Below are 18,107 nucleotides of genomic sequence, written 5' to 3'. Positions count from 1 at the left end.
TCAAAAAGTTGAAACTCTCCATTCGTAGATAAATGCATTTTGATTGAGATCGATGACTAGAGAGTTTCATCCTTTAGATCTGACAAAATCCACCGAGGAGATCAACAAATGTTAGCCTGGTAACATACCCTATTATAATTGCTAGGGGTTTGATAACTACATACCAAAAAAATGTCCTGTCAACTAATAAAGCACAACTTGCCTTTGCCTTTTGTTGTTGGAGTTCGCATTAAATTCAACTTTATTTTCCATATTACCTTCACAAAATTCTTAAAATTATTAATATACATATGTATTGTATGCATGCTTGCCAAACAACATCAAAGATAATCTAAGTGTATTTGTATCTTTCATATATATGTATACATATGTATGTATTTAACTGTATCATGATCATTTTAAATTGTTTTTGCTGCTGCTTATGTATTACCAGGTAAGTTGTATGTCTGTAAATTGTTAGATTGGGAGTGACGGATACGAGAATAAAAACAAATTTTTGGTATTTTATCTGCGTGTTTCTTAACAAATAAAAGCAAAATGCTGATGTGTCGTTGTCCTTCGACAGGTAGATCTTTTGTCTATACAGAACGATAGTCCTTGTCAGACGGGGATTAACGGGGATGGGGAATTATAAACACAATATATACTTTGAAATTGGCAATAAGGAAATTTTAATTTGTAATGGACGAAATTGTTTTCCATGCCATTTTTATGAATAAAAATTTTTTCTTTTAAAGTCGAAAATTCATACTTTGCTTTGCCTGTATATATGTATATATCCGCCACTGGAACACTGAATGAACGTGTTGATATTAAAAATATTGTGTAGATGGAAATCTCTATCTTGCTTGTATAACAACTATTTTGTGTGTAATGAAGTAGCGCCCGTTTTAGTTATTAATTTGCCTTTTCATCGTTATCTTTAATAATAATAAACACTTTATCGGGAGGAGGATAGATGTAGGTAGTTTGCATTGACTAAGCTGAAATCTAAATCTGATACATAACAGTTTAACACTAAATAATTTGTTCTGGTTGTTCTTCGTGTTCAATACCATTCCAATACATATACATACACATATATTGGCTTTGATATATGTACAAGCGCGCGCATAAGCACCGCAGAGGCAAATGGAATCGACTAACCACAAATATAGTACATATTATAATACACATAAATCTTGGCTCTAGTTGGAATTGGCGTTGTCCTTTATTCCTCTTATTCTGCATTCATTTCGGTGTATTGAAATGTTCGGTGACTGCGGTGACTTTACTTGCGCTTCGAGTTTAGTTTTTATTTTGCTATGCATCGTACCTAGTAAGTTTTATTCTACGTGATCACATTGAAACTTTTGTTTTATAAACGTTTTTAGTAGTAGTAATGTGTAACATATTCAGGTTTGTTCGGACTTCCGATTTGTAATTCCTCCGAAAAATTCATGAGTTCTTTTTTTTTTTTGAAGAGTTAAAATTGTTTTCTAATTTCGACCTAGAAGCTTATTATCTATTTTATCGAAAACATTTGTCCGATTTGAGACTCATGTATGTTAATAATAGTTACAAATAAGACCGTGGAAATTTTTCGGGGGAATTGTAAATCGGAACCCAAAACAACCCCGCTTATTATTAATTCTAGAAGCTTTAACAATTTGTAACGTACATATATACTATAAAATTTTCAAATTACATCAACCTGAATTAGACTATACGAGATGCATCGACTACGAAGTGGTGTGATGATTCTCATTTCTTCTAGTTCTCGATCTATCCGTCCTCATACTTAACTAGCAACTAGCAAAACACAAGAATACGACATTAACAATAGTCAAAATACGGCATTCTCCAATTCTGTGGGCGTTATTGGTCCATAGAGCCATATACATTAAACAGATTTTTAACCACTCCTCAGAACAATGCCATATCATATATATTTGGGACAAGGAATGCAACCGCAAGGCCGAAGAATATATCAAATTCAGCCGATGGGATTGAACACTTCATAGAGTATGTTCAAACTAACCGAAACCAAATTTCTTTTGTATTAAAATACGAATCATTAACTGACTGAAATATATGGTTTCTGTATTCGTTACGGATAAGATTTTGAAAAATGAATTTAAAAGAGAAAACAAGAAAATTATAACAAAGAACAATTGGCCGTTGTCGGTTGCACTCCCCGATTTGAATGTTTGTCCTCAGTATGAGCAATTAACATAATTATTGCAACATAAGCTGAGAGTGATAAAAGGATCCAATAGATTATGTATCTAATTGCATATACTTATATGTGTATCTTCATATACATACATATATATATTTATAAACATATATATATATATATATATATATGCATATATTACCCCTATTTAACATTAAACTGTTAGTTAATTTAATAAATTAGAATGGGGCAAAATTAAAAATTACTAATACGTTCGTTATTTGCTAAATGCTACAATATATATATGTTTATAAATAAATATATGTATGTACCACACACATATATTCACACACATGCATCCGATGATGTAAACAGATATGCAAAGCCATGTTTGTTATCGAATCGAGTCATGTGGGTGCATATATATATGTTAGTATTTAAGCTGTTTTAGTTTGCGCACTCAAACACAAACAAGTTGTCAAGGGTCTATTGCCGTGTAATATATCCGTCTTGGACGTTTACGAATTTCCAATTAAAGCCGACAAGCTTACGCTATTCCTACTTTGGAAATTTAAAATTCAGGTTCGGTATGTTTTGTTTCGATTTGAGGGCAGAAATAAAAACAGCATTTCATTACATTTGTTTACAATATATATGGTGCATTATCTATCATAATTGCTGAAATCACGTATCCTCGCCATCCAGTTTATTTTAGGCTATTTGCAGTTGTCGGTAGATTATTATCGGCAGTGATTGAATCGGACGATTTTTTCATTTTGTCGCAATAATCATTAAAAATATCACGAAAGCGTGTCCAGCACTTCTCAGGGATAGTTATCGAAGTTCGAAAATTGTTTTTAACCTGCCAACGAGAGTGAATTTTAAAATGTTATTAAAATTTCAATACATCGAAATTAAAAAATCATAATGAAAAGATAGCGATGAGGTCACCATGTCACCAAATCTCATTGGTCATAAATACCTCACTTATACGCATATAAACTCCGCGATTGTTTTGCCCAATGTCAAAATAAAAGTTCTTGTTATCAACCTTCATGTGACGTTCCTCTGGCAATTCGCCTTTGAATCTGCAAAAGTAAACAAAAAATTCAACTTATAATTTTGCACAAAAAATGAATGCTATACCCAAATAGGATTTTCAGTTTTAAATAGATTACTCACCCGCCATCATTCGACCCAAACTCTTCGAGTAAATCTGTCAACGCGTCACGAAATTCTATCATGCCTTGAGCTGGTAATGCTATTTGAGATCTAGGACCACCTCTTGTAATAGTCTGAGAGACCTGAAATGATAATTGTAACAATTTTAATATCTATTCATTACAGTTTTCATTTAATATTTGTTTAATATTTTGCAATTTAATTATCCTCACTTTTAATACTTATGTATGTACTCGTAACTTAATAATTGAGAGAATTTAGCCACAACTTCATCTCTTTACCATTGAAAAGCAAAACCAGAGGGCAGGGGCTAACTTCGACCGCGTCTAAGTTTGTATACCCTTGCAAGTTTTTTGTTACTCTTTCCTTCCCTATGGCCTTTAAACGTGGAAAAACGTTTTAAAGGGATTCTTTAAGTCTACGGCTTACAATTTACGATCTTGATCAAATTTGGCACAGATAACAGATACATAAAACTGAAAAAGTTTAATTTGAAAGCAATCGCGTAAAAAGTAAAGAAGTTATTGGCAAAAGTCACTGTTTTCGACCGATCGTTCCTATGAGAGCTTTATGATATAGTTACCCGATCTTGATCAAATTTGGCAGAGTCGTTTATAAGGGTAATAAGCTTACTAATATTTTACGACAATAGCTCTCAAAATAACGAAATTATTAAAAACAGTCACTGTTCGTGACTTTACCGTATGTGTATGTGGGCTATATGATAAAGTGGTCCGATCCGGCTGAATCGGAGATATACAACCCTTGCAGTATAAAAAAGCCTACATGCAAAATTTCAAAATTTCTGTAGCTCTTACGGTTTAGGAGGAGTTTGCGTTGATCCAGACGGACGCACAGATAGACGGACGGACATGGCTATATGAACTCGTCTCGTCATGCTGATAAGAATATATATACTTTATATGGTCGGAAATCCTCCCTTCTATGCGTTGCACACTTCTGACCAAATTTAATACATATACCCTTTTTGCAAGGGTATAAATATGTACTGAAATAATATGTCGTCTTGTTTTAAAAATATAATTAAAGTATGCATGTGATGTTTTAGCGGAAGGCGAATGTGATTAACACGGGCAAGAGCCGGTATAGAGTGCAATATAAAAGTTTATGTGTGTATATTTGTTTTGATTTACCCGAAGAAAACGTCCACGAGCATTCTCTTTTAAGTCCAAATAATATCTTCTATTATCCTTGATCATCATCTCGGATTTTAATTTACCATCCTCCGGTAAATTGTCTGTGTTTGGAGGGCCTGTGTTTTGACCAGCTTATTGTTAATAATTATATTATTAATTCAAAGAAATCTAACTAAAAACAAATGTCCGTTTCGGCAAGCCGAGGACAAAGTACCCTTGCAGACATAAAAGCGCATTTACAAAGACAAAATTAAAACCTACGCAAATAAAATATGTATACAAATAATGCCAAAAACTATAAGTAAAATGTCATTCAAAATATTTGAAAACAAACTTTTGATCTAACAATTAGCTAATCAAAGTTGCTAACATTTTGAATTTCACATTATTAGCATTTTCAATTGAACAATTTTTCTACAATATACAAGAGAATCAATGTCAGTCACTAGGGCAACTTAAAATCGTGTGGAATTTGCGCTAATCTGCAAGAGCACAACAAAAATCCATACCTAAAGAAGCATAGTAATCACTGAACGACGAAAGGTGGTCGCGAAACTCAGCGGCAGTCGAAAGCGCCAAGTATATTTGACTACGTCTGCCATCAGCGCCAATCTGAATAGAAAATCAAATGAATTGTCAGATTTGTGGATGCCAATTCTGTTTTGTCTCTAAAGGAAAAACATAAGAAAACGCGCAGTCATGGATGGGTTACCTCAGCAACTTTAATGAAACGTCCTCGACGATTTTGTTTTACATCCAGGTAAAATCGTTTTGATTGTATTTGAAGCATTTTTGTGGCCAACTCCTGTTCCACGGCGCTGCCTGCTAAAAGATTACGAAAACAAAATTAAATGATTAGCCTTTAAATGATCAATTCATTGCCCTCTCTTAAAAACCTCAAAAACAGAAAAATGCTTGATTATAAATACATAAACAACCCTATAGATTGGTTCTTTTTGAAATACTTTACATACTTTTTGTTTTACTTTTATATCCGAATAAAATAAAAAGCGATATGAGAAAATACCTTGATTTTTTTTACTCACGAATTAAAGAAAAGAACGATTTTCCATACACGGAAAACTGTTTGTGATCATTGGAAAAAAGTCATTCGGTTAGTCAAACCAATTCTGGCGGACTGATTAATCTGGATTCAAACTTTAAACCAGATTCTTCTTGGCTTCTGCCAGGTTTGGAAAGTTATAGTGATCCGATTTGCCAAACATAATCTTAATTACGTTATAAAAAGCTTGAGAGGGTAACAAATTTTAAAATACTGCACTGGATCTTTTCGTTAAGATGATATCTTGAAAACGACTTATCTGATCGTTCTTCTACTTCAGAATATGTTCAGCTCCTGAATGGCTATGAGTTGGAGCAGAATACTGCAGAAAAGATACGTAGTTTTTTTCATGTCTTAAAACAAGCACAATAAACCGTCATCTCACGGATAGACCCCATTTCATATTATTTCTAATTAAGAGCGTGAAGTTAATAGTACGTATTAACTTCACGCTCTTAATGGACATGAATACGCTGAGCAAGAACATATACATAAATATATATGTAGAAAGGAAATGTCTCCTTTATTGCATTAAAAATTATTTACTTTTGAAATAAAAAACATTTGAAAAATATAAATAAAAATGGTACGCAATTTTGTGTCTTCGTTCAACAAAAACCGCTTTTTGGTCCTATTTTTATTGCATTCGTATCTGTCCTAACATAGCTCGCAGCCCTTCAAAAGCTAAGCACTTTTGATGCTTTCTTAGTATTTCGAAACTCAACTCTGGGTTGCTTAAATTACGAAAGACCGAGATGTACTTTACAGACTTTCATTGAAATTATTTGACTCTATTTTCGTCCTGATACCCCCAAATTTGGCAAGTAAAAAAAGGGAGTATTAAAGGATAACTAATAAGCAGCTAATCATGAATTTAATCAACACGTTCAGCTTTTAATAGAACTAACTGAGAAAAACTGTTCCTTATTGACAACTTGATTATTTGATTTTTTATGTCTTAAAAATAAGTTAAAATTGATTTCTATTAATGGAAAGTTTGCCTATGGTCATATTTCGATCGCTTTCATTTACTAACTACAAGAATATAATTTATTTTGCAACATCCTGCTTACCTTTCCCAGTGGAGTCGAAGTCATTTCTATTGGAGGAACCTTCCATAGTGCTAGCATTATATTCTGGAACGAGACATTGTCATTGACATCTAAGTGAGATTGCATTGGAGGAATATACATACTTGATCCTGAAATGCCTTCGTCACCGCTTCCAAGATCAGACATTACGAATTTCCTTCTATGGCAAATGTGTGCAACCTAGCCCTAGCCTCTACCTCTTCCTCTTCCCTTCTTCTCTGGACTCTGATCAGATCGAATTGGACAGCTCCTTGGCCTTGCAACTTTTTTTGTCAGCTGTTGGGGAGAAAGAGATGGAGATGTTTTTATGGAAATAATTATTTTGGTTTGTGCCGTTTGTGCAGCTTTGTTATAGGTTGCAATTTATTATGAGAATAATCAATCAACATGACCAAAATGCTGTGCCATCCATATGCATCAACATCATCTGGAAGTGCTAACTCCTTCCACCTTCCCTCGTTCTATTACTCGATTCAATTTAACTGCTCTGGCAAAAACCTTGAAAGTCTATATACATATGTATGTATGTACATGCATACACACATGTGCACATTGGTAATGCATATGTACACACACAAATATGTATGTGCATGGTTGCTTATGTATGCACGAGTATGTATGTATGTACATATACATATGTACTTGTCCGATGAAATTCTTCACCAAAAACTCAAATATTAAAGTAAATTTTGTTTAACTCGTTTCTTTTTGATTAATTCTACTTTACTGCTGCTCTAATTTTGCCTAGTTTCTGTATGTAGTACGACGTACGTATAATTTCAGGGACGGATCAAATATATCGTTTTGGGGGTACAAAAGTCTTTAAAACTTTTACATCACGAGTGCTATGTTGCACAGAATATAGAGTCTTCCTATGGAAATATTTTGCACAAGGTAATCACAATTTATTAACCACGTTTCGCTGTACGTCTGTTAAAAACTTGCACTTTTTCCACCCCTCGGAAAAAAAACTGTCATCCGTCCCTGTTCACATCCCCGTAAATACACACATAGTACTATTTCATTATCATCGATTTCTATAACTCGGACACATTTGTTTGTATTCAACTAGATTTGAATGTATTAGAAAAGTGCATACGAATGTAGATGCAACAAATGCAGCAAAACAACCCAACGCGCAAACAATTCAGCTCAACTTTCTTTTTACTTTCTTTCAGTGTTGGCAGAAGATTTTTTTGACACTATAATGGGAAAGTGTGACCAGAGGCAGTTCAGCTATTGTTTGCTCGTAAATCACATTTTGCGAAATCACAAGGTAAACCACCAAGTAAAAAAAACAAAGAGAAAAAACAACAGTATATTTTTATTGTAAATGTGCACATCACACAGTATTAAAGTTCGACTGTTTTTCAACTCTCTCATTTAAATTGAATTTTAATTGAATATACCGGCATAAAACTAGTGCCATTAGGGCATTATTAATGTATTTGCCATCATTATTTTCACTTTCATTGTCTAACACTAATGGTGTGTTTACACTACAGCTGCGTTTGCGTTTAGAGCAGATTTGCCTATCGTGCTTTTATGGATTATCACTAGTACAAATAAATAAAATCAGGGACGGAATATAATGATTCCTTTAATTAACATCTAGTAATATCATTGGAGATAGAAATAGATAATAGAAACAGATATATGAGCAAGTTAAGCATTTTATATTTAAATTAGAAATTATTAAATCATTGGATAACATCCAAATGATCGATTTAAAGCAAAAAAAAATTAAGTTATAGCATAAAAATTATATAGTTTGAAAGAAAAAATAAAAATAACACTCAAGCAATAAATTTTATAATAGTTTTTGATTCTCTCATATATGAAATACTAATGTGTATTCCATTAAATTAAATTAAAAATAAATATATTTTATGCAATTTTAAAACGAAAAGTCATAATGAATACATGGCCTAGTGTAAACACCCCATTCCTGGTTTTGTAACCGATGACATACTCGATAAGAAACGCACAATAGTGTAAACCCCTTACGACCGATACTCGATAAATATAGATACATCGCGAGACGCTAAGAAGAAAACGCTGCTGCTGGCAAGAAATTAATTATTTGGCAAGTTAATTGGCACACATAATTAGGCGTTCGCTTCCGCAGAAGAGAGCAGAGCGAATGCTCTGATTTAGAGTTGTTCTGCACTCCGGTTTCGAGGTATATCCTCCTGCCCTCGCCCCTTTTGTTCACATTTGGAATTGAAATCGGAATCGATATCGGACTTGGATGGACCAGGGTCTGTAGTGGCCTGGCCAGAATCGCCTGTCCATATGTCCACAAGCACGCCAGGCAGCCGTAGCCCGCCCCAGGCCGAAGCTGGGAACGGGAGCGGCAATTCGCCCAATTCCAAAACTAGCCAATCCACTCTATCACCAGGTAGAAAAACAAATAATGTCTAGTATGTACGCGATGTGAACACTTAAAAATCCTCATTCCATTTCAGACCAATCGAAAACAATGCCTATAGGATCGATGTCGGGATCAGATGAAACGAATGGAAAAAATGGCTCTGCGAGTAGTAATATTAAGGATAACACAATGGCAAGTGGAAATACAAATATTCCCGGCTCGGCCGATGGGACTACGGTAATGTCATCGTCAGGAGCTGGGACTGTAACGTCAGCACCAATGCTAAGACAGAACTCATCGAGCAGCGTTAATTCGATGGCTGGCCTAGCTGCTTCCCCAAACACCAATGCCACCTCTAACGAGCATTCAAATCCAAATGCAATGGGTGAAACCGATATGGCTCAGCAAGAGCAAGAGCTGGCAAAAAAGATCTGTGCCAACGAAGAAGATACGGGTAAGTGGGATGGATATAAAATGTTCATTTCGCCAAACGAGATATTAAATAATCGAAGGAATCTGTTTGTTAGCAGAGAAGACTGGCAATAAAGCAAAAAATTCGATTTCTGGAGCTGGATCTGGGTCAACTTCGTGTACGGGTTCGGGAGCATCCGTTGCTATCAAAGAGGAACCCCCTGATATTCTAGGTGGCTTAGTGAATTTAAAAAAGGAGGATAATCTGTCGCCAAATATGTCACCAGTAGGATTTGGATCCATTGGTGGAACATCTGGATCAGCCCAGGACAGATCAGTCACACCAGGTAAAGGTTCGCTTCCGTTCATCTCAATTTTTCTTATTCTGAAATCACATTTTCCAAAAGTTTACAAACGCGCTGGACAACAATTTGTCCTGGTATTCTTTTGTAAAAAGAAAAAATTTATAAATTTTACGTCTGAAGACAAGCTTAAACCTACTTTAAGATATAATCTTCAATTAATTCATTAGCTTTCTAAACAACTCGAAATTATTAGTTGTTGGTTACGATTTTATCAATTTGAGAAGTCTTTCATCCGAGAGATTGTGATGTGAAAGTTATATTAATCATTCCTCTCTCTTAAACTAATATAGTGAAAATGGAGGTAATTCCCGGTAATCCCAGCAGCGAAAAGACGCAATTATCCATGGGCCTCAGCAGTGATGATATTGGCCTTGGCCAACTAGGATCGGACATGATGAGTGAGTCCTCGAACAATTGTAATGCTCCAGTTCCAAGTGGCAATGTATCTGCAGGGGGACCTCATGGAATGAATGCATCACACGGCCCCGGGCAGGGCTCGATTCCAGTTCCACCAGGAGGTGCTCCATCAGGAAATTTCATGCCATCGGGCTCTGGTTCTGGCCTGGGCATGGGTAACTGTTTGGATTACATGCAGCAGCAGAATCATATATTTGTCTTCTCCACTCAACTGGCGAATAAAGGTGCTGAATCGGTACTAAGTGGTCAATTTCAGACTATTATTGCCTATCATTGCACTCAACCAGCGACAAAGAGTTTTCTTGAAGACTTCTTCATGAAGAATCCAATGAAGATGAATAAGCTGCAGCGGCAAAACTCTCTGGGAATGCCGTGGATGGGAGGAGTTGGTGGCGGACCTGGAGCAGGAGCAGGAGGAGCCGCATCTAGCTGTACGTCTGGGCCTAATATGGGATCAAAGATCCTTCAGCAGCCGCAACAGAAACCACAAGGTGGCTCAGGACCGAAATCACACTTTAATCCATCTGACAACAATAAACGAAACACAATTGGAAACGCTGGTCCTGGTTCGGGAGGCTCTTTCCCCGATCAGCCCGATCCTCTGGTAAATGAGAATGATCTTATGTGCTGGGAGAGCGGCAGCGGTAGCGGGACCGGAGGTTCCGGGAATGGTGGAGCTCCAGCCAGTCGTAATAATCTCGAGGTTGGAAACGTTACGAATGAGGCGCAGGCCATGAAACTATTAGAGGCAGCTGGAGTTGACATAGGACAAGGACATAGTCAAGGACAAGGACAGGGCAAGTGCAACGATCTGGGTCTCAGCCTGTCCCAGCATGAAAGCAACATAATTTCCCTTCAGGGCGTCAAAGTGCCGGATGAAAATTTGACACCGCAACAGCGACAGCATCGAGAGGAGCAATTAGCCAAACTCAAGAAAATGAATCAATTTTTGTTTCCGGAGCACGATAGTGGAGTTGGTGGCCAGATGATGGGAATGCCTGGTGCGGGCGGAGTGGGTGGCGCAATAAATCCCCAAATGAGACAAATGCATATGAAGCAAGAGCACATGACGGGGTCAGGACCGGGTGCGGGCCAAGGACCCGGTTCGGGCCCGGGAGCTGTGCCAGGATTGGGCGACGATGTGCTCCTTCCGGGCGACGTAATGGCTGAAATAGGATCTGTTATGTCGTGCAATGGTCCAAAGAATAGCCTGCCCGGTGCAGGACCAGTAGTTGGAACAGGAGGAACGATCAATAGTAACATGCCAGCTCCAAACGGCAATTTGCTGGCAAATTCACCACCCGACCTGCTAGGTCCGTTTGGGAACACGAGCTGCGGCGTGGGAATCATGGGACCAGGAGGACAGGGTCCAAACGCCGGATCGGATATTCCCAAAGATGGCTCCATGCCCCCGCAAGGTGGAATGGCTCAGATGGAATGGTCAAAAATTCAACAACAGTTCTTCGAGGAGCGCCTTAAAGGGGGCAAGACTAGATCGATGGCGGGGCAGCAGCAACCTGGGCCAGGCAGCAATACGGCGAATCAGGGACCCGCACAGGCCACCAATGCACCCGGCATGAGGGGGGCCAATGTGCAAGGACCTCCTCCACCGTATCATCCCACTCAGCGATCCGCCTCGGTACCGATTGCCATACAGTCCCCGAATCCCTCCAGTCCCAACAATCTTTCTCTGCCCTCTCCCCGCACTGCTGCAGCTGGTTTGGGGCTACCGTCAATTGCCTCGCCCAGCATGGACTCCAGTATGGGTCCGTCATCGACAAACAACACATCCACATCTGGTCCTCCTAACGCCACATCGAAAAACTGTTTTCAAACAGATGCACCGTCCCCATCGAATCCGAATTCGAACCCAAATCAAATGCCGAACGCAAATCGGAATCGAAGTGGGGGCAGCACCGGACCCGTCATGAATCACATGAACAGCAATCCCAGTACACCACTCTCTCACATGTCTCCCAAGGAGTTGGACAACTTTAACCAGCCCACATCCAACGCAGGTGAGTTCTTGGCAAATCATTACTATTGTTGTTTATGATACTCCTTTGTTTCCCTTACTTTTCCGTTTTATAATATAAACAAATTTGTTGACAAATATTTGAATCCAAAGAGATACATGGGTTATTCTTAATTAGATATGGTTCTTATAAACATCTTTCAAATACTTAAGCAATAATCTTTAGCGATGATCGTGTTCCATCGCTTTCTTGCTGTGCTTTGTTAAACTGTCTAGATATTCAGATACTCAAATTGCCAACCATTTGACCGCCAATCTCTTTTAGAAAAATTCGTTTCCGATCTGAGTATTGGGACCCAAATTTTATCATTATATATACATACATATATAAATGTAGGTATATTTATACCCTTACAGAAAGGATATACTAATATCAGAAAACGAAGCATCTCCGACCATATAAATAACATATATTTTTGATCAGCACGAAGAGTTAAGACATGTCCGTCCGTCTGTCCGAGCTACAGTGCTGAAATTTTGCATGTGGATTTGTATATACTGCAGGGGTTGATACATCCCGGGTTCAACCGGATCGGATCACTGTCTCATTTAGCTCCCATAAAATCAATCAGCCGAAAAATGTAACTTTTATTATTTTTTATTTTTTTTGTCCGTGCCAAATTCGTCAGTTTGGATATCTAATTCAGTATAAGCTAAGGCTGAAGTTAGACCTCTAGCTATTTTACCATTTCAAGAGTTTCCGTAACTTTAATTCCGGCTTGTTAACTTTTTAAATGAATCCTTAATGGTAACAATACAATAATAGCCTGATGCAGTCGCCTTGTTTGACTCGGCTAATAGAAAAGAAGTTGTCGGCTGTTCGAGCCAAGTAACACCTATGCCTTAGAGTGATTATTTAATGATTTGTCAATGCCATGTTTTTTGGCTGATCCTTTTTTAGTTAGGTAGTTTTAGTTTTTTATCACTCACTAAAAAAGCGTAATTGGGAAAAATGGCAAGATCAATGTTTAAAGTTAAAGCTGCATCTTTTATAGATGGTTTCTTCATAAAGATTTTTGTTTCTTTTTCTGTCATTTATCTGAACATATTTCGAGTGCCGTTCTGTTTAGAAATAACATTTAATAGGTTTAAAGTTTACAACTAGAAAATCACAATAAAGTGGAATTTTTTTTGTGTGTTTGTCTGTCCTTTCAAATGAACACCAAGAACTCGAAGACTACAAGAGCCAGAACCACAAACTTTGTTATGAAGACTTGTGTAGCATGTACAGTGTTCGACTTTAGCCCCTTCACGCCCACAATATAAACAAAACCCATTTTCTTAAAAACTATATAAGCTATAGACGTCGTTACTATCACTGTACAGTATTTGCATATACAAGTACATGCAAATATAGCTGATTAGCTGCAAGTCTGTGTTTTCTTAAATACCCGAAGGACTTTACAAATTATAGCCAACAAATTTAATATGTCGACATGTATAGTATGTATGTATGATATAAATTTATGCTACGCGAAAGCCTTATAAACTTGTAACAGTTTCTTCACTTAATGAACGGTATACTTACTTGTATATTTTAATTTTGTTTGAAAAATTCTAATTTGTAGGAGACAACAGCTTAAAGGGTGCACGGCCCAGCCCACAGCGCCCGCGTTCCCCAGTTAACCACCTAATTGAGCCAGGCAATATGGAAGGACGGTTTGCATCATCCAGTCCTGGTCTAAATTTTAATCCGCATCCACATATGCAAAGCAATGCAAACACTGCCATGAATGCCTATAAAGGACCTGGACCGGGACAGGGACCGGTACCCAGTTCCAATATACCGATGGAGGTAAGCATATTTACTTTACTCACACAAATCAAATCAAAGACACACAAATGAAATGTCCATGTCACCCACTCACCAAAGAGCAACCAACATTTTTTAAGCGACTGGTAACATTGAGTATCGGATTATTTCGATCTAATTAATGTATTCAAGAATGAGAGCAAAAGTGTTATAGTTCAAGTAGGTCTTCTCCAAATCACCGACTAGATCAACTCTAACACTAGGTACTAGAAACAGAATTTGTATGCATTAAAATGCATTTGAAACATAACACGTCTTTATCTTACATTAAATACATGTTTGTTTTGCGACTGATTTGTACGTCACCTCACCCAATGTCGATTTTGATAATCTATAGCATTTAAAGAATGTTGTGTTAAAATTTGAAGTCAATCGGATAAAACAGACAAAGATATAGATATTAAGAAGCTGTTCGAGTATAAAAAACATTAAGTCGAGTTTTCAAGTCTACACGGCTGAAATTGCATGTAGGCTTGTATATACTGCAGGAGTTGTATATCTCAGCCGGAACGGACCACTATATCATATAGCTCCCATACAAACGCCAAAGTCACGAAAAATGACTTTTCTCAATAAATTCTTTCTTTTCTTGAACCTTAATATTAGAGAGTTTACCACGCCTATAAACTACTGTGCCAAATTTGATCAAGATCGGATGACTATATGATATAGCTCCCATAGGAACGATCGGTCGAAAACAGTGAATTTGTTAATAACTTCGTTACTTTTAACGCGATTGCTTTCAAATTAAACATTTATTAATTTAATATATCTGTTAATGACTGTGCCGAATTTGAAAAAGATCGGGTGACTATATCATATAGCTCCCATAGGAACGATCGGTGGAAAACAGTGACTATGATCAATATCTTTTTTTTTCAAACAGCCACAGCAGATACCACGGATCGAAATATATACATAGAACTCAAAATTTTACCAACGATAACAACAAGTATATAAAACAAATAGTCCCAGATATATCTTCACAAAAAATGTACTTTTTTTTTGGGCTTTAAAACCTTACCCTTAATATTTTAAGAATAACTTAACATTATCCGAAATGAGTAAAATATGCTATAGATAATCGAAGAATTTCTTGTTTTTTAATTTAAAATAATTATTATAATCTATTGCATCTAAGCAGTTGTGTTTAAAAACAAGAGCTATTTCGTTAAACAGAATAAGTCTAAAATCTGTAAAATGTAAAAAAAAAACAAATTTTTTAATAACTTGAGGTGCCTATTTTCCAAACCCATTGAATTTATGAAATCTGGACGTGATAGACAAAAACAGACTTCATATTCGGAATTAGCGTTAGTTAGCGCCACCCCTAAAATTAAAGTCTGCAAAAATAATTATTGAATTTAGTTTAAATATGGAGTTAGGTAAAAAAGACCTATTTTTATGAGCATAGGTGTATCCCAATCTTTATTGCATTGCACATAATCCCATATAAGTTAACAATTTTTGTTTCTTTTCAACTCTTTTTTTTTTCGTTTAGCGTCAAAACTCCGGTCCTGCTCAGTTTGGTCGACGAGCCGATAATATGCCGTTGAATCCGAATGGTGGGCAGCGTCCACCACAAAATAAGATGGCACAGAACTTTGATCCCATTTCATCGCTGGCCCAAATGTCGCAACAGTTGACAAGTTGTGTGGGCAGTCCGGCCGGTGCCGGGGCAATGAGTGGCATGATGGGTGGTGGTCCAGCTGGATCGGTGGACATGAACCTGGAGCATGCAATGCTGCCGGGTATGGAACCCACCGGCATGGATCCCATGAACGCGCCCGGCAACTGCCATCCGGGTATGAATCCTCTGATGAACTCAATGGGTGGCCAACGAATGATGAATCCGAAGATGTGCCCTGGCGGTCAACCTGGCCAATTTAATCCAAATGCTGCCAATGGTGGAATCCGCGATGGCCTGGGTGCCGGGCCAGGTCCCGGGCCGGGTCCAGGACCTGGTCAAGTGTCAGGACCCAATTTTCATGGGATCCTGCCCCCCGGTGCTCGCATGATGGGACGCATGCCAGTCAACTTTGGTCCGAACTTCAACCCGAACATACAGGTTAAGGCGAGTACACCGAACACCATCCAGTACATGCCGGTTAGGCCGCAGAATAGCGGTGGCAACCCGGGTAACAACAATAACGGCAACGGCAATAATGGAGGCGGAAACATACGGATGCCGCCGAGTCTGGAGTTTCTACAGCGTTACGCCAATCCCCAGATGGCTGGCGGTGTGGGAGTTGGTCCCGAATCAGGTGGCGGCGTCGGTGGCATGATGCAAGTTGGAGGCGGTGTCGGTCCCGGGCCAATGATGATGAATTCGCCCAGTGAACAGCAACAAAACAAGATGGTCAATAACCCAGGTGCTGGGCCAGGAGGTGGTAACGGCATGAATTTCTTCCAAAATTGCAACCAAGTTGGTGGAATGGAGGATGAGGTGTCCGGAGGACCATTAGGAGTTGGCGGTGTTGGATTGCCAGGACATGATATGGGAATGGTACCCGGAATGGTTGGTCAGCCGCCAATGATTCGAGGCATGCGTCCACACGGCATGCGGCAGCACCCTGTGGGAATGGGAATGGGTCAGCGTCTTCAGGCACCTGTCGGTATGAATAGGCAACAGGTGCAACAATTTCCCCATGCTGGCACACCGGATGGCCTAGATTGCGGCGGCGATCCGTCAGCCATGTTCGGGGGAGCTCCTGGTCCTGGCTCAGCGATGTTCGCTGCATCTCAACAGCAACAACAACAGCAGCAGCAGCAACAACAGCAACAACAACAGCAGCAGCAACAACAACAGCAACAACAGCAGCAACAACAACAACAGCAGCAACAGGGTGGCCAACCGAAACTGCAACACATGAAATCAATGCCAGGACATGGACCCGGTCCAGGGCCAGGGCCTGGTCAGGGTCAGCCGATTATGGGTCCGAATAATAATAACATGAACACTGGCGGCGGACCTCCGAATGGAGCATCCGGTGTGAATTTTGTTGGGCCATCGTCCAACGATCTGAAGTATGCCCAACAATACCACAGCTTCCAGCAGCAACTGTACGCCACGAATACCCGGAGTCAGCAGCAGCAGCATCAGCAAATGCAGCAGCAGGGCAACATGATTGCCATGCCCCCCAACTTGTCTCCCAATCCGGCATTCTTTGTGAATAAGTAGAGACGACTGATTCAGCCGATCGATCCCAAGGAGCATCCCAACAGATCAAATGAGATCAAATCAAATCAGATCAGATCCGATCCGATCACAACGCATTGCTTTTTAATCCGCATACTTTATAAAATGCATACATACATATACGCATACACACATACATATACATATTTATATATATATATAAGTACATGTGTTTTAGACAACCCAGCGCCTGCCACCGCCATCGCCGCCGTCAACCCGTCATTTCGGGGCCCACTCGATGGCGATGGCCATGGCAAGTATGTACAAATCCTTGAGAAATACCCAATCAGTTTTCTAATAATCTGTATAATCTGTACGCTGCTCTCTGTGTTAAATGCAATTTAGCAAGTGTATGTAAAATAATTTGCCTAACTTACCTAATATATTATAATGATTACGATTACTATAACTCTAATCCAATCCCCACTCTAATGTAACCAATGTTAAGATGACTGTACACGCGTGTAAATTCTTCCATTAAAAACCCCGAAAATTAATGCAATCCGCAAGTGTTTTTCATTCTCTCCTAGATAGTCATCGCCTAGTCACAATTTACTATTGTCTCTGAGGTTGATTTATGTATCTGTCGTTCAAGTAAATCTATAGTGGAGAATACCGCAATCCACCTCTCCAACATGACCTTCTGTCCAGCCAAGTGGGGGACACATAATAAAAAAAACAAAAAAAGGATGTATGTATGTATGTATCCAAACAACGAAGTTCATCATGGTTTCAAGCGGTTTCGTTCAGTGGAGGATGAGTTAATATGCTGCTTAATGCTCGGCCGGCTCCTATTCTGCCGAACGTGTCCGAAGCTATTCTGGCTCGGACGCTGGCCCCGT

The 18,107-nt window shown here is 38.6% G+C and overlaps 2 protein-coding genes across 12 annotated transcripts; one reads left to right on the top strand and one right to left on the bottom strand.

The window, feature by feature from the left end:
- Positions 1–209: 209 nt before the first annotated feature.
- Pur-alpha (Purine-rich binding protein-alpha) lies at positions 210–7,818 on the bottom strand. 7 transcript variants are annotated; one of them, XM_068297143.1, is made up of 9 exons: positions 7,751–7,818; positions 6,756–6,927; positions 6,634–6,696; positions 5,210–5,322; positions 5,007–5,109; positions 4,495–4,628; positions 3,341–3,462; positions 3,141–3,246; positions 210–3,020 (listed from the first exon to the last, which is right to left on the bottom strand). In XM_068297143.1, exons 2-9 carry the CDS (start codon positions 6,796–6,798, stop codon positions 2,865–2,867), a joined length of 840 nt encoding a protein of 279 aa, XP_068153244.1. In that variant the 5' UTR covers positions 6,799–6,927; positions 7,751–7,818; the 3' UTR covers positions 210–2,864. The 7 variants fall into 7 exon arrangements, with proteins under 7 accessions (XP_068153244.1, XP_068153243.1, XP_068153250.1 ...); XM_068297142.1 differs by having other exon boundaries at positions 7,662–7,803; XM_068297149.1 differs by having other exon boundaries at positions 4,495–4,613; positions 7,662–7,803.
- An 848-nt stretch (positions 7,819–8,666) lies between these two features.
- lgs (legless) lies at positions 8,667–17,767 on the top strand. Of its 5 annotated transcripts, none has more exons than XM_068296248.1 (7): positions 8,667–9,052; positions 9,120–9,479; positions 9,553–9,783; positions 10,092–10,199; positions 10,254–12,236; positions 13,822–14,048; positions 15,568–17,767. In XM_068296248.1, the coding sequence occupies exons 1-7, from the start codon at positions 8,947–8,949 to the stop codon at positions 17,245–17,247; spliced, it is 4,695 nt and encodes a 1,564-aa protein (XP_068152349.1). In that variant the 5' UTR covers positions 8,667–8,946; the 3' UTR covers positions 17,248–17,767. The 5 variants fall into 5 exon arrangements, with proteins under 5 accessions (XP_068152349.1, XP_068152348.1, XP_068152346.1 ...); XM_068296247.1 differs by having other exon boundaries at positions 9,553–9,789; XM_068296245.1 differs by having other exon boundaries at positions 9,556–9,789; positions 10,092–12,236.
- The last annotated feature ends 340 nt before the right edge of the window (positions 17,768–18,107 follow it).

The sequence above is a fragment of the Drosophila tropicalis genome, unplaced genomic scaffold, assembly GCF_018151085.1.
Source record: "Drosophila tropicalis isolate 14030-0801.00 unplaced genomic scaffold, ASM1815108v1 contig_859, whole genome shotgun sequence".
Lineage (NCBI taxonomy): Eukaryota > Metazoa > Arthropoda > Insecta > Diptera > Drosophilidae > Drosophila > Drosophila tropicalis.
The sequence above is the reverse complement of the archived record's forward strand: the minus strand, read 5'-3'. Positions and strand labels throughout refer to the sequence as shown.

Bases quoted from the DNA above. Each gene is read 5' to 3' on its own strand.
- lgs (XM_068296244.1), top strand. From the start codon at position 8,947: ATGTCCACAAGCACGCCAGGCAGCCGTAGCCCGCCCCAGGCCGAAGCT. The intron at 9,480-9,552 runs GTAAGTGGGATG...TCTGTTTGTTAG, and splicing joins TGCCAACGAAGAAGATACGG to CAGAGAAGACTGGCAATAAA. The intron at 14,049-15,567 runs GTAAGCATATTT...TTTTTCGTTTAG, and splicing joins GTTCCAATATACCGATGGAG to CGTCAAAACTCCGGTCCTGC.
- Pur-alpha (XM_068297143.1), bottom strand. From the start codon at position 6,798: ATGTCTGATCTTGGAAGCGGTGACGAAGGCATTTCAGGATCAA. The intron at 5,110-5,209 runs GTAACCCATCCA...TTTTCTATTCAG, and splicing joins GTTTCATTAAAGTTGCTGAG to ATTGGCGCTGATGGCAGACG. The intron at 3,021-3,140 runs GTATTTATGACC...TCTCGTTGGCAG, and splicing joins TTTATATGCGTATAAGTGAG to GTTAAAAACAATTTTCGAAC.